The sequence below is a fragment of the Phallusia mammillata genome, chromosome 1, assembly GCF_965637545.1.
Source record: "Phallusia mammillata chromosome 1, kaPhaMamm4.hap1.1, whole genome shotgun sequence".
Taxonomy (NCBI): Eukaryota; Metazoa; Chordata; class Ascidiacea; order Phlebobranchia; family Ascidiidae; genus Phallusia; species Phallusia mammillata.
The window spans coordinates 17269229-17285991 of record NC_137252.1 but is presented as its reverse complement, the minus strand read 5'-3'; the positions used below and the strand labels follow the sequence as shown (position 1 = coordinate 17285991).

The following is a 16763-nucleotide window of genomic DNA, read 5'->3' as shown; positions in this document are numbered from 1 at the left end:
TTCCTTATTAACTTTTCAATGTTTTTCGATTCTATTGGCAAACGAGGCTGCTGATGGTCAAGAACAAATTGTAAAAAGCTTTCCGAAGACAAAATGTAATGAAAAACGGCTGGCTTGACATATGTCAGTATCAAACAGACTTCAAAACTTCTGCCTAAACTGATTTTGCACAAGTTGTCACAACAGCATCTTCCGTACAAACTGATTGTTGCTGCAAATATCGCTGATGAAATCATCAAGATCACAATCAAGTTGACAAAAGTAACTGCCTTTTTGTTAGAGCAATTAAGCATTGTTTAATCTAAGAAAGGCATTCAGTACTTTGAGATAAAATAAAGTTCAATTTTTCAATTTTCCTTCTTATAATGAACAAGAATCGCTGTTGTGACGTAACTTTTCACAACTTACGGCTGTTGCGAGACTAAAACTAGCGGTAGCATCACGTGACTAGTAATGTCCACGGCCACGCTCGGTGGAAATTTGCTGTTAAATAAAAATGCTGTCATTTTTTGTCTGAGTGTTGCCTTGACACCAACCATTTAAAAGAGTTGATTTGTTCTGTGACTACCGAAAAGAAATTACAGAACTGACAAAAAACTTTCGATCTTCTTCGATTGGAAGGTGACGGAACAGAGGTGAAGAAAAATGTCGGCGATTCATTACAAATTTTCAAGCAGCAATGAATACAAAAATATTACTTTTGATGGCATTACAATTTCGCTTCTTGATTTGAAACGTGCTGTCATGGAAAAACAGAAACTGAAGAGCACTGAATTGGATCTGCACATAACAAATGCTCAAACATTGCAAGGTATGAATAAAATGAAATATAGACTTGTTTTTTTTGTAACATTACAATGTTTGAAAGTCCTGTTTTATTATTTCTTGTTTTTTAAATTCCTAATTGAACTATTGTTGATGGTATTGTGTATTCTACTGTGTGTATATTTTTTACAGTGTATTATAATATTTTACAGTGTACAAAGATGAATCTACATTAATTCCAAAAAACACAGCAGTATTGGTTAGAAGAATTCCACTTGGACCAGTGCGTGATTCTAAAGTGTACATTGTGTAAGTAAGAATACATATATTTTTAGATGTTTTTACAGTGTGCAGCTATTTCTTGGAAATTTTTTAGGGGCTACTCTAAAATACGCAATCTACTAAAAAAAACTAACTAAGATGTTGACGGTTAGGGCTATTAGGGTCTGGGTGAGGGTTTATAACTAAAATAACTATATAATTTAATCTCAGATACCTTTGGGGCTTAATTTTCTTACAAGTGTTAACATGCGGCACCATACGGTATTTAGTACCACTCTCAACACACATGTGAATATTAAGCCTAAACTGGGCATCTAAAACTAAACTATAGTGTTATTTTTATTATAAACCCTCACCCAGACCCTAAAAGCCCTAACCGTCAACATTTTTAAAAGTTGCATACGTTTTATAAGTAGATTGCGTAGCTTGCATATTTTAGAGGAGCCCATTTTTTAGTGTATTTGTGTGACTTTTGAAATACTGTTTTTTTTCATAAAGCGAAATCAACTTAACTGTTTTATTTGTTGCCATAGAAAAAGACATGACAGCAGTTCACAGGCAGTTCACACCAGCACCAAGGTTGTTCAAGTATGTAGAAACATTTTTTTACATTTTATGCCAAAAGCCTTTTTTTCATTGTGATGTTTTTCAGTGAATGCTGCTAACTTTGTTTGTTCATGTTATTGTGAAATCAGAATAAATTGCAGTTAACAATTTGAATTAGTAATGCATGTTGTAGTGCTACTTTGCTATTAATGTATTGTAAAATGTGTTTCTTGTTTTTGCTTCCAAGTGGAAACTAAAATTAAAGTTGTATTTTTTATGGTTTTTCTTGTAAACAGTTTTTTAAAATAGCCTGTCCACTGTTTGTGAAAGTTTTTACATTGTTATTTGTTTCCATGTTTATTAATTACTTCTTCTATGTGCTTTTCTAATTACACATGGCAAAATCATAAATGTTATGGACTTTTACTTGTTCTCTTCTGCGTCGGTGGTTGTTTTTGTTGATTTGGGCATTGTACTATACTCTGTCTTTACCCAACAATGAGGAAACCCTGTCTGGGTGATTCTTGGAGCTCTGGTTGGGCAATCTTGATTTCTGCACATGCATATGTGTAGTGGAGTTAGAACATGGTTGTACTGCCATAATACCGTGTGACAATGCAATGCTTGTGAACGCAGTTGCACAAAAATGTTGCAGGTGTTTGGCATGTAAGTTGTGACAGTTATAAACTTTTGTATCGGATATATTTTTGTGTTTCTTGTGCATTTGGACATATTCATTGTGCTGAGGATTTTCATTTGGAATAAACTTTTGTGGGCAACAAAGTGTGAGTTGCATAATGCCCAGGCTTACATTGCTTCAAAAATAGTACATTATAAAAAAATAGTTCGTAAATTTACGCTGTCAATTTAAAAATCTAATTTGTTTATTGCTAATTTAATATATATATGTACGTACTTAATTTGTCATGTAGTGTTTTTACATTGGCAGACAGGATGGTGCTAAACTTTGTATATTAAGCTTGTTTAATAAGATTGGAATAAATATCCTTTTTTGTACTATTTTTTAGTTAGTTGTGGTGTTAATTGGAATGGGACTCAAAGCCCTACTTTTTTTCTTGATAGCATCCGTCTGTCTTGCCACCTTCACGGTTTCTTTTGTTGCAACTGGACTGAGTTTTTGAATGTTTTACATTTATAATAAGTTGTAAGGTTTACAATGATCAACCTATCATGTGATTTTAAATAGAAAATCACGCTTTTTGGCACAAGATTAATAGGCCTTTTTTACTTCTTTTAATAACTAATTTTGACTCCTAATTAGACCTATAGGTGGCCACACAATGCGGGTTATATTTTTTTCCAAAAGTTAAACACAATAGACAATTTGCATAAAGAATTTTATTTTAACCTGTAGATTTAATAGTTTTTTTCTTCATTTGGGTGTTGCTTTAAATCAGGGGTGGGGAACCTAATTAGTACTGCGGGCCGCGTGAATTGCACGACATTTTCGGGCGGGCCATTTTTTTTAAATTTTGTTTAAAAATAACCTGGATACAAGTGGTTTTACATTTCATCGCTTCAGATTTGATTTTTTCTTTGCTGTCACATGTTTGCAACAAACAAGACATACGGGCTTATCACTTATATTCGACTAAAAATAAGAGTTTGTCAATTCCTTCTTAAACACCCTAGCTCCATTATACCGATCTGTATTTTTTCCAAGAATATATTTTAAATAACAATATAAGGATCCACGCTAATAGCTCTAAAACCAATTTAAAACTAACACCACATGGCAAATGATTTGTTACTGCAAGTAGAGGCAATCGAGTGACTGTTACGTCACAAATATAGCAAGTGGTTGAAAGTGTGGCATTTTTTATAAGTTTGGCGTCATAATGTGGGATGGGGAGATTACCAGTAATGTCGAAGTAAATTTGTACATGAACATTTTATTTTTTTGCTATGTTACATACTGTACTTTACAAAATTGTGGCAAGGGCCATATTAAAAAGGCAAGCGGGCCGCAGGTTCCCCACCCCTGCTTTAAATAATGACATGTTTAGTTGTATGGTGCACATTATATATTTTTTTAAAAACTTCACAAACAGGTACATTATGTTGCTGTTTTGGTGAAGTAAAAAGCACATGGGTCAAAACTGACTCTTTAGTAATTGTGCAATACCATAAGATATAATTCAGTACCACATGAGCCTAACTATACACAACCCTGACTAGAATCCACAAAAAAGATCAGATAGGTATGACTTATCACAACACAAACAGGTCAAAACAAATCATAAACAATCATTTATAAAAAGAAAGCAAAGTCATCCATTCCGGGGAAGTTCCAATGATGTTCGAAGCCGAAGCAAGGATTGTCCATTAAAGTTAACATCTTTGCAGTATACTTTGTTGCAGACAGTTATATCTTCATTTATAAAACCCGTTTCATGTTTTTTATGTGTTGTTGGTGTTTTGGGTTGTAAAAAGTGTCAATGTAAACGTTTCTTTTGTACATCGCAATCTTTGTTTTTAATTAAGGAACCAGAAGCTCAACCAAAATTGTCTTTTGATGAACTTACCAAGGTAAATTTAAATTTACCACATTTGTTTCTGTGTTGACTGAGTTTTCCATGATAGTTGTATAGCAAAAGTTACATGAAATGTTGTAATACTACATTACTTTTGAAAGCAGCATTGTTTTATTTGCAAAACCCATCAATTGTGTTTAATAATTTATCGCTTCTGTTAATTGACAACAAAATTGACCAAAAACTTTTAATCATTCCAAGGCAAGCAATTTGGCTGAGGCAAATGCTTCTGAAGAGGACAAAATAAAAGCAGCAATTCACCAATCGACAAATGAGTATGACCCATCAAAGTAAGTTTGCAACCTTGAAATAAGTGTTTTTGTACTTTTTTTTGTCTGGATATATTGTTGACAGTATTTTGTTTAAATTTGTTTAACAAACGAGTGTACTAATTATATAATTTCTAAAAATATTTCTTTTATAGCTTTTATCGTCCACCCAAGTATGGGTCTTACAAGTACAATGTCTCATCAACAAGTACTGCTTCCACTGCCGCAACACCAAGCTATGTACGATGTTATCGGTGCAACCAGCATGGCCATTATTCCATGCACTGTCCCCTGCCAAAGGTAATACATTTTTGCAAACTAATAGACAAAAGGCTTTTCATACAACAGAAGTGTTGGTAAAATCATTGAACAGATGATAAACGTAGGCTGTTAGTGCAATTAATAAAGATTGATATTGTGTTTTTTAAACCAGACTGAAGTTGAAAAAGTCAAAACTATGCGGCTTGCAACTGGCATACCTCGTAGTCACATGGTTGAAGTGAACAAGGAGGCCAAGGGTGCTATGCTCACATCAGATGGGCGGTATGTTGTTCCTGTAATGGACAAGTAAGTGACATGTTATGTGCAAACCCCTAATGTAAATATACGATATTTTACGTTTTTGTGTATATATATCATGTATTTCATAAAATTAAATGAAAGGTTCTAACAACAATAAAGAGATCTGAATTATCAGTAAAAATAATAAGACTGTCTTATCTTTGACCAGCTGCTTGCCAAAGGTTGCCATTCTCCTTTTTGAATGGAGCTGTTTTTATATCATTCAGTGTCTCAAATCTATATACACCAATTTAAAACATGTAGGTGTCAAGCAAATTCTTTACTTTTCAGAAAAGGATATGACATAGGAAAGAAAGAGAAACCTCCATTTATTCCGGAAACAGTGAAACCAGTTGAAGAAGAGGAAGAAGATGAACCGATCCCTGATGAGCTGATCTGTTTATTATGCAAGGATCTCTTGGTGGATGCTGTTGTCATACCATGTTGTGGAAATAGTTACTGTGATGACTGTGAGTTTTATTCAAAAAAATTCGTATGCACATGCTTGTTTTTTTTATTGTTGTTTGTTTTCAAGCTTTTTCTCAAACTATCGCATTCTCTTACAAACTTCAGTACTTCGGTTCAAGATAAATTTATTATTAGTGCTATGTCAGGAAAACAAAAACTTAAGTTAATCATCCAAATATTCATTTATGTTTGCGAACTATTCACTCGTACATGATATATGAACAGTTACAGTTTATCACATCAAAAAAAACAACAACATCAAAATGTCTAGTTTGTTATCTATGATACAGTTACATTACATGTTTATGACATAGTAACATGTAAATTAAATGCAAAATTAGAAAATCAACAAATACTTGGTACCAAACATTCGGGAACTTACACGGCTAAACTCATCCTGCTTGACTTAATAAGATGCTATTGTTTCGTAAATAAAATGATATTTTTTAATATAACCTACTGGAGTAATTTTCAATGTAGTAAATATTTAGGCATCCGAAATGCGCTGTTGGATTCAGAGACACATCAGTGTCCAACCTGTCATAAAGAAAATATTTCCCCAGATTCACTGATCGCCAACAAATTTCTCCGACAGGTGAGCCTTGGATTCATCTTTGTTTTAAGTTTATTCAAACACTGATAAAGATTCACCAATTGTAAACACAAATAAAATTTTACAAACTCAAAAATAATTTAATTTAAGTGGAATGGGTGTAACAATTGTTGATGTATTTAATAAACATTCCAAGCCAAATCCACTAAACATTCACTGTGTACAATAGAGATAATATTAAGTCGAAAGTAGTATGGAATAAATACTGTGTTGGAAAATTTATAAATCTCTATATTTGGAGTTACTGTGTACCTTGAAAATACTCGAAACGCCTTTTTCATGTTTTAAGGCTGTAAACAAGTTCAAAAACGACACAGGAATTGCTAAGAAGAAATCAAATGCCCCTGTGTGGCCTCGGCCTGCACCTTCTGACAAACCTAAAACCAAACCGACCTCTGCACCACCTACCAAAGTTTCATATGGACCTCCTCAGTCAAGAACTGAAAGTCGCCTGCCTGGACACCTGGGTGCTTATGTAGTCAAGGCAAAGGCTGAGCAAATTGTCAGCAGACCTTACACTGTTGCTAAGAGACAGATGGAGGGTGGCTCATCTCCACATGACCCAACACAGCCAATCAGAATTAAACTGGCTCCAAATGAGAACAGCAGTGATAAGGTTGAAACCACACCAGGCCTAAAAGAGCCAAATGCCCAATCAACGCCAATTGATGCTCAAACACTGCCAAGTACAACTCCACAAAGTGACAGCTATACTTTCAACTCAACACCTGATACTGGTGAAGAAAAGTAAGTTTGGTTGAGCTTACCTAAGCATGAATTTACTGTGATTTTGTGATTGTTATTTATTCCAAATTTGATTTTTTTGTTAAGACCTAAGCCTGTCCCTGTGGAGCCACTTCCACCAGGAATTTCACCACCTACTGCCAAAGTTGTCAGATCACTGATTGAGAACGCAATGTAAGTTTTTGTCTGCTTTGCAACTACAGTACAACCTTTTGTTATAGCCCTATACCAAGTGGTCCCTGTAAGTTTGTAATTTTAAAGAAAGTTTTAAACTTCTTTTTAGTAATGCCATACCTATCTTTTAAGCATTTGTCAAAGCAGCTTTTCTGTGTATGTAATTACATGTCATTAGGCTTAATGCAAACATTCTGTCATGCCATCTGTTTTGTCTATACTTTTCTAAGACACTTTGTAAACTAAAAGTTTATTCTCTGTGACTAATTACCTCAAGTTAACAAAACTTGCTGTTTAGTAAAATGGAACCAGCAACCACCACTGCATCATCTCTTACTGGAATTCACCCACTTTCTGAGTCTCATCCTCCTAAATCATCCAGCCCAGCACTATTAACAACAGCTGATTCAGGATCTTATACACCTGAAGACAACTCCTCATTGAATAGCACTTACAATGAACCTGAAGGTCCAGAAGCTGTCAACAGCTCTGTCAGTAACATCACATCCATGGGTCAAGACCAGGCAGCTCAAAATGCCCTTACACCAAATGATAACCTTGCAGACTCACAAGGCTCTAGCCAAAGTGCTGTCGCGTCTTTGCCCTCGATGCCACCAGCTCTTGAGGTGAAACCTGTACAAGTAAACCCTCCCAACTCTGAGGGCTTAGGATTGTTAGGAACCGCACCATCATCAGCTTTGTCCACTGTTGTATTGTCTGACAGCAAGCGGCCATCTGCTAATGTGTCACCAGCCCTTCAGCCCCCAGTGAGTCGACCACCCTTACAACAACCACAAGCACCCACACCATTACCAACACCAGCTCCAAATTTAACAAAGCCACCACCAGTTCCGATGTCTTTGCCACCACCTCCCTTGATTCCACCAGTCCTACCTCCAGGTTTAGCCAACATACCACCTCCAAATGTAAGTAGGTTTAATCATAGTTACCTTTTAAGCATATGCAAATTTCTTTTTCATAAAAAGGGGTTAAAAAGTTTGTGTTCACTTTCGCACTACTATGTGTTTAAGTATTGGATTAATTTGTTCAAGCAACAATTCTCTGCAGATTCCCACATCAGGGGTGAACATCTTTCAACATCCACCCCCTCCATTTCCATTCAATCTCCTTCTTCCTCCACCATCAACATCTCAACCTCCACCTGGTTTTCCTCCTGGATTAGCAATTCCTTCTCTTGGTTCTGCTCCACCCCCTGGTAAGTTTAATTGCACCATATTACTTATGTCTTTGTGATTCTTCTGTTTCATTTTTAGGGTAGGCATGCATGTAATTGAAATGATCTTTTTCACACAGGCCTTCCCTTGCCACCAGGAACTGAAACTAAATCAGTTGGATTTCAACCTATCAGGTACAAGTTTGTTGTTTGTATACTTTGTAACACTCCACTCCATTTTAAATCTTAATGCTCAGCTTGTTGTAGCGGTAAGAACTGTAATTAGTCATTCGTGTGTATGACATTCGTATATACCAACCTGTAACGGTTATCTGCATCATGCATTATGGTAATGAAAAAAAAGCACCAACTCAAATAAATGAATTACAAAACCACAATACATTACAGTTTTTATGCGGTTTAAATACTAGTGAGCTTAAGTGTTGTATTGGTGGTTAAGGTTGTTTTTTTTGTAGCAGTAGCAGTAGACAAACTGACCACCATTCGCGACTTCCACCGGCTAGGCACGTTCGAAGTCCGGTAAAAAAACGCTCATCTACACGATCTCCAAGAAGGCGACAAGATCGTGGATCAAGAAAATCAAAACTGGACATTATGTCAGATGAATTCGCGGAGAAAATGTCGAAAAAGCGAACTAGTGACAGGAAACGTGGTCGTCGCAGGTAACGCAATCATTTTGTTGTGCGCCATTATAATTCACTCTATCGTTCGGTTACCCGTGTATATTGTTGGCAACTTACTTCTACTCTCAACTCGCTCTAAAGCTGTGGGTTTATTGCTGAAGGAATAGAAATACAGATTTCAAATAGTGAGTTCTAGGATAAGTGGTTGTCCTTCCTCGGCCAAAAAGCACTTTTATTGTTATCGTCTGGACCTTGTTGTTTGGATCAATGCATTCATATTCTTGTGTCGTATTTTATTTCAAACCAACAATGAATATCGTCTGTTTGATTAATAACACCGTTTAATGCAATTGTAGATCCCGTTCAAGATCTGCGAGTGTAACTTCTGGATCATCTTACTCCTCATCTAGTTATTCCTCCTCTCGCTCATCAAGCTCCTACTCCTCCTACACTGGATCATCCTGGTAAGACTCATATTTATTTAGAGCTTTTATTGGATACTTACAAAGCTTTCGTTAGGTCAAAAATATTTCTAGAGCAAATGAAATTATGTACAGGTCTAGCAGTTCGTTTTCGGAGAGTGTCTCGCGATCGCCTTCTCCACGTCACCGTCGCAAAAACAAAGCTAAGAAGAACCGCGGAAGACGTCGATCCAAGTCATGGTCGTCCCCGGTAAAAAACAAGTCGAAACCTCGCAGACGTCGCAGCGTAACTCCGAAGAGAAACGACTCCCGTCGCAGGCGTCGATCTGCATCGAAAGAGAGGTATGGACAGTTAGTGATGTGAATGTATTAATTTTTTGTTGATAATTTGGTTATTTAGGTAACACGTGCCCAAACATGTTAAGCTGTGTACGAAATAGCCATACGACACGCCACATTTTTTTTGTAATCTAACACGTTTTCTACATTACTAAAATGCCTTCAAACAACGTAACGCCGCAGTTTGATGGTTAACGCATTTAAGTTGGTGATTTTAAACAACGGTACTTACCCTTAGTTCTGACAATTTTGTGTTTAATACGGTATTTAATTTTGCAGAAAACGAAACCGCAGCAGTTTTACTCCACCTCCAACTAGACGGGATCGGCGACGTTCACCGCGTCGTGGCGCTAGAGATCGGTCTCGAACTCCACCTCAGCAACCGAACATGCGACCAAGTCGACGGGATGTCCCTGGTCAAGGCTTTCCTGCAATCCCTGTGATCAGCACCAATCAAGCGCAGCTGATACCTGGTTTGCCTTCAAAGGAACAAGCGGATTACGAGCGAGACCAGGCGCTCTACGCACACTACAGGCAAGCTTACGAGCGAGATTGGTACGAACGAGGTATCATGCCTCCACCTCCATACAATCGCTTCATACAGCCAAGATTCTCCCGATCCCCGTCGCCACCTGGTACTGGAAATCGAATCCTGCCACCCCCAGGTACAGAACCAGTCGCTCCGGACTCTTGGAATACACAGAACCGGCTTATCACACCAAGCGGCCTTCCAGCTTCTGAATTATATGAGCTCCAGAGCCACATCCTACGTGAAGAACAATACTATGACGATGTACAGGCCAGGTTGCGTGCTATGGCTGGAGGAGGTTACGTTGAACAACCACCGCCTGATGCACAAGACGATCGGAGAAGACGAGGACCAAGGAGGAGATATGATGAGGACCGGGGTGCTCCATCTGGAAGGCAAAGAGATGGTCGAAGGGACAGCAGGGATAGGTATTCTGGTTCACGTTCGCGGGATGATCGTCGCGGTGGAAGGCGGGACCGTGATGATGTTAAAGACAGCAAGCATCGCGGTGTGGAGAGTAAAAATAGAAGAGAGAACGAACTGGTGGAGGGAGATGCAACTCCTGTGCGAGATGAAAGACCTCCACCATCTGTTGAAGAGGAATTGGCGAAGAAAGCAGAGGAGAAAGCTGCGCCTCGTCGCGCAGGGGACAATGTAAAAATGGGTAAAGTTTCGACTATGCGGAGAGGCAGGTCTGATAAGCAAACTGTATCTAATCAAGCTGATAAAAGCAGCAGTCGCTCGGAAAGCAAGAACAGGCAGCAAAAAGATTCTGATTTAAACGTGAAAGAAGCAAAAACTGAGTCTCGAACTTCGAAGCAAGATTCAAGAAAAAATGATCGAAAATCTGATTCCAGAAGATCGGATCAACGGAAAGCTAATGAAAAGGAAAAACCTCGTGACTCTCACACTGAGAAAAATGAGACCAAAAAGTCTCACCAAACAAGGACTGATTCGCAGTCCAGAAAATCGCATCGTGACTCCCCGTCGGAGAAAAATGACAAACCTAAAGAAAGAAAGGAGCAGTCTGCGAGAGGAGGTAAGAAATCAGAGCGAGAGCAATCCAGAAGATCTAAAAGAGATGTCAGTAATACAGAGAGGCTTTCGTCGCCTAAAGATGTTGCCCTCAAAAAGCAGAAAGAAAAAGCAAAGAGTCCGGTGCCCCAACCTGTTTCAGAAGAAAAACCCAAAGTGCAAGAAATTGAATCTCCCACCGAGAAAACAGAATCTTCGGAAAAAAATATCCCAGACGATCCCACTGAAACACCTACAGTCGAAAACAAACTGTTACCGGAAGCTGCACAGGCTTCAGCCGAAGGTTTGGGCGGCGACGTGAATTCAAACTCTCGTTGGAAACCCGTTACGGAGGTTGTGTCTGATCAGAATTTGGTCGAAGCCTTTAAAAAGCAAGAAGTAGCACCTTCCACCCAAAACGACGAGGTTAAAAAAGGCGACGACGATCGACCACCGTTGGATAATACGGACTTACGCAAGGTGGTGCCAGAGAGCTTGCCTGAGTCAAAATACGAAAAAGAGCTGTCACCCGAACCTGTCGTCACCGAACAGCATAACAACGAAATACCAAAAGAAGTTTCAGTAAACAACGAGGCCCCTGCGAAAAGTAAGAAAAGCTCGAAACGTAAAAACGAGAAAAAACACAAAAAGTCCGAATCATCAAAACGAAAAAAACGCGCGGATGTGGCTGAGAAGAAAGATGCGGAAAGAGTCAGGCTGGAAGAAGAAAAGAAAGCAGTTATTGAATACGACGGTTCCGCTCCTCCGCCTACAGGTGATGAACTCATCAAAATCACGATTCCAAAGTCAAGGTGAGAATCATTTGTTTATAAATTTTGTAGGTATATGATGGAGTGCGAAAAAAATAAAGTCCCATCAGACAGGCTGTTTGGCCTCATTCTAAAAAATACATTTCATGTTCGTCATTGCTTTTCATTTTATTTTTCACTGACGTACGTAAACCTCAATACTACGTTATTAAGCATTTGGCAATATCGCTGCTACCAGACAAAGGTTATCAGGGGGTGCATGCGCACACTTAGTGGGACACAATAATTCTGCAACATATGACATTTGTTTATCTTGCATTATATCAGTGAATGCCATAATTTGGAAATTCGATTCCACAAAAAATGTGCCTTTTCATTTACACAACACTATTGGGCCAGAGTTATTTGCCGTATACGTTGACGTCTATGCAATTAAAATCAGCTACATGGGTGAGGTTTTACATCAAATGTAGAATCGATAATTTGGTCAGGTCTTGCGTTAAAGTGAAATCCCTAATAAGACATCCGAATCCTGATTGTTAAGTAATATGGGTCCCCTTCCCTGAATATTGTTTTTGTCTATATTTTTTTTTCTTTTTTTCTTTCTAACGCGGATTTGTTCCCACGTTTTGGTCAAGAAAGAATGGTTCAAACTTTTTCAAATTTACACACATTATAGATATTGGTCTAAAGAGGGTCCATGTGAATTTTGACCCCGTTTGATCCCTCGGTTCACCCACAGCCCCGCAAAACGTGAAATTTTTAAAACGGCAATATATTAAGTTTTAGGCCAGAAATACAAGCCCTAATGTGCTGAAATGTTAAACAATTGTTTGCAGTAGGTTATTCGTTTAGTATTGAAAAATTTGCCTTAATCGGCCAAATAGTTACTTTTACAGCCCACAATATGTGAACACTGTCAGTCAGATAGAAGTCTCAACTCTCAAGGTAGTAATTCACATGTTTACGATTAAGGCGTGTGAATGCAGGGCGAGTGCTTAGCTTGACGTCGGGACGGACGTTTTACGAGACAGTCGTGTTGGTGATTAGAAATCAGCTGTTTTTGCGCAGCTATGCTATGTCGTTTTATTAAGTTATCAAACACATTTTCAGTTTTGGAAAATTGTGTTTAAAAACTGACCTTGAACGACAATATCAAGGTCAAAGCATGAGATTAAATTGAAAGTATTTTTCCTGTTCTTATTTACTGTTTTTTTTTGTAATTATATGACAATAATGATGCAAAAAGAATACAAACAAAACTTAAGTTGGGTTAAGGCTAAAGTTGGTTAAGTTTTTCCTTAAGAATCTAAAAATAACCAGGATGTTTGTTTACCGTAAATCCGCACAAACGCGCGTGTGGGGACCCATTCGTTTTTGCTTGCAAAAACAATTATATATGTAGATCAAATGATGTGTATAGTAAATTGGTAAATGTCTGACAATGATTGTGCCCTATTTTTACTGTTACCAAATCGCATATGCATATGTGTGGGGACCCATTTGATTATGCTTGCAGAAACAATTATGTTATAAAGTGCCAGGAAAAAGATAGGGCCCCAATGAAATGTAGGTGCCAAATATATATTCATCATAAATATAGTAAATGGTATATGTGATACATCGTTAAATATGATGTAGTATATATAAACTGGCAATATATAAGAAAACCACTATTCTAGTTCAACTTAATTTTTTTCTTTTGTGTTTTAAAAATCGCACGTAACCGTGATGTTAAGGTCAGACTAAGTCGGCATTTTTTCAAGAGAATGTTTTATCGTATTTTGACCTTTAAATGCTTTTATATTAAGAATCTGCGCAAGCAACCAAATGCACGTTGTACATGGTAAATTGATCTGCATGGTTTGTACGTCCAACCCATTCTCAGTCTTGTTGCGCAAGCGAAGCAAAACCGCTGTGCGGGCGTGTTTGCAGAAAGAAAGGTCATTGTTGGCGGGAATTCATAGAACACGCGACCGCCAAAGATCGTTTCATTTCCCCCCTGTGCGTTTGCGCCCAAGCCCGCCAATGGAAAAGCTGTTTGTAACGAGCAGCGAGCGCCAACCTATGCCACGTACCTGTAATCTGATGCGCGGGCGGGTTGTCGTATGCGTTTTGCTTTTGTTTGTTGTTGCATGCAGTGTTATCTGACGTGCACTCAATGGTCGTTCGTTGCTTAGAAAGTACACTGATCTCGATAAGGTTCACATAACATGTCGGGTTTTGGTTGGTTTCCTTCATTTAACAAATATCTCCCTAAAATAGGAAACGGATTTAAGACTAAAATTGTTTCAGATGACATTTTACTACTTTTCAATGTTTGAGGTTAAGTAGATTTACAATTTTTGTTCGTCTTAAGTATGTCATGACAGTTCCAAGGGAAAAAAATGCTCAAACCTTGACAATAAAACAACAACACTAACGTCGGGACTTACTTTTGCGCACGGTCCAACACCCTCTTACCCTTACAATGACAGGCCGCGTCGTCTGTTGTGGTTTGGTTTTTCCTCAATGCTGACGTGGATCGTATAGAATTGACAACTACGTGATGTAATGCAACTGTCATATCTAGTTTTTCCCGGTTTTGTTGTAAACAACATGTTTACCCACTTGACTTATTGACGTCAGTTGATTCGTTTTGCATACTTAATTTTTAGGAATAAGTATAATCACTACACTGCGGCCTGCAAATTTCCACAGAATTGCATAGAGTTGTTTGTGTCAAAAAATCAAAACAACTCCCAGCTATCGTTGATTTATATATTAAGCTGTGTAACACGACCCTTGCTTTATTTTTGTCTGGGATATTTACTCTATTGATTTTTCTCTGTTATAGTGTACGTCTAATCTAATAGATTCGCTAGAGTGTTGGTGAATATCCACGTACGACAAACAAAAATAGTGTTTTTAAATTGTGGCACTCCTTGTCACGTGTATTTGTAATGCTATTGTACCATGAAAAATCTTTCTTTCAAAAAATACAGTCTTCAATAAATATTTGTGCTGACTGCGCTATAAGTCCATACAACAACACCTAAAATAGCTTTTCACTTTTCTGAGTAATTTGAATGTTTATTAGGTTTTAAGCTCTTTGTCCGAATATTACAGTAGAAAGCAATATGTACTTTTAGGCCACGGATTAAATTTGTTGTTTATTTCAGATGGGAAGAATCTGATGACGAAACAAAACCCCAGACACAAAACTCTGAGGAAAAACAGCAGATGAAACCTGCAACGAAAGGGAGAAGGATCAAGATTAAGAGAAAACCTCCGGTTGAAAATGTCGCAGACGAGACAAAAACTGCTTCTGACGATAAGTCTCCTGCAAGAAAGGTGAAGGAAAAATCGGACACCGAGGCAAAGAAACCACCACAAAATGACGTTCCAACCACGGAAAACCACGATGCCGCTTCAAAGTCGGATAAAGTTGTGGATGCACGAATGGTCATCACATTGCGAAGAAATTCAAAACGCGAGGAAGACACTCGACCTAGAAGAGTTTCCTTGGAGGGCCCCCCTGGTGATGGCATTAAAGAGTCAAGTGTACATGAAGACCCGTCCTCAAAAGACAAATCTGTGATTGCCTTGAAGGGCAAATCCATCAAGGTAACAGCGATGCGCTCTTCGCGACGTGAAAGCGAAGACTTTGTCAACGACGACGTATTAGACCTTTCCCATCCTTCAGGCCTTAGTGATTTGGCATCTGAATCCGAGCAGGTGAAACAGAAAGCGGCGAAAAAGAAAAAGAAAAAGAAGAAAAAGCACAAGAGTCGGCACGGGACAACAGATGAACCGGCCGATACTGCGAGCGACCGTCGCCCGACAAAAGAAAGTGACGACCTGACGCCTGAACCGCAACGAAAGTTTGTCATTAAGAATGAGTTTTACTCAGATAATGAAGAATATGAACCTAAAAAATCGCGCAGCAGTCGAAAGTTGGAGCGCAAGGAATCAAAACGCAGCAGCACAGGTAAACGTCACCACGATTCAAGTCGCGACCACAGTCAACGGCGGGAACGAAAACGGCATCGGCGTGAACGTAGCGAATCGGAAAGTGAATATGAGAGCGAACAGGAGCGGGAACGAACAAAACGCGAGTCGCGCCGCGAAGGACGCCACAAACACGATAAGCGCCACAAGCGAAGGCACAGGAGACGCCGTGAAGATTACGAGTCGTTCGGGTCATCTTATGACGACGAGGTGGATCACAAAAGATCTCGACGATCGGTGTCTTAACTTAAAGCGAAAACAATCCAATTTCATTTATTTTATTCCTTTCGCATGTGTTGACTAAATGAGATTTGTAAAACGCACCTTGAGGATTCAACGAGCTTAGCGAATATTTAATGCTTTGTGATATCTTGCAATTTATAAGTTGTTAAATTATCACTGCTGTGCGTTATCTTCGCCACGTTGAAATTTCATGTTGTGCTTGAACCACGAATTTCCACACACCTACTTAAGTTGAAATACAGTTGCAACACAATGTTTTTTCTGTGTGAACAGTTTACCAAAGGCGACTTAGTGCACTGTAGTATGGTGTTATCAATAACGCAAGTAACACTATGAGGAATAGCAAGCCAGGCCTGTTAAACACAAAACCTAGTTGTGGACATTGGCCCAAACATTCGTCTAATTATCGATTGCTCAAACTGAAGATGTTAGGACATTTGGAATTGTTAGGCAGATGCAGATAGTCTCTTTGACTAATGTAAAAATAAACATTTCCAGATCTGTCGTTTCACCTGGAATAGAGAAAAAAGGTTTCTACCAAAATTTCAAGCCTAATTGTGACGAAGCTACAGAAACAAAAAGCAAATGCTACGAAATTTAAAATACACCAAGGAGACAAATCAAGAGATTACGAAGAATGAACAGGGATTTTTGACATAGC

General features: G+C 38.4%; 1 protein-coding gene across 2 annotated transcripts; it reads left to right on the top strand.

Moving 5' to 3' along the window:
• The first annotated feature begins 434 nt into the window (after nt 1-434).
• LOC145221807 (uncharacterized) lies at nt 435-16359 on the top strand. Of its 2 annotated transcripts, none has more exons than XM_080088055.1 (19): nt 435-811; nt 978-1074; nt 1581-1635; nt 4099-4143; nt 4350-4438; nt 4573-4717; nt 4851-4984; nt 5270-5448; nt 5938-6041; nt 6349-6806; nt 6891-6977; nt 7276-7903; nt 8046-8193; nt 8292-8346; nt 8631-8834; nt 9152-9259; nt 9353-9559; nt 9836-11911; nt 15031-16359. In XM_080088055.1, the coding sequence occupies exons 1-19, from the start codon at nt 646-648 to the stop codon at nt 16103-16105; spliced, it is 6060 nt and encodes a 2019-aa protein (XP_079944181.1). In that variant the 5' UTR covers nt 435-645; the 3' UTR covers nt 16106-16359. The 2 variants fall into 2 exon arrangements, with proteins under 2 accessions (XP_079944181.1, XP_079944180.1); XM_080088054.1 differs by having other exon boundaries at nt 436-811; nt 8628-8834.
• Nucleotides 16360-16763: the final 404 nt, after the last annotated feature.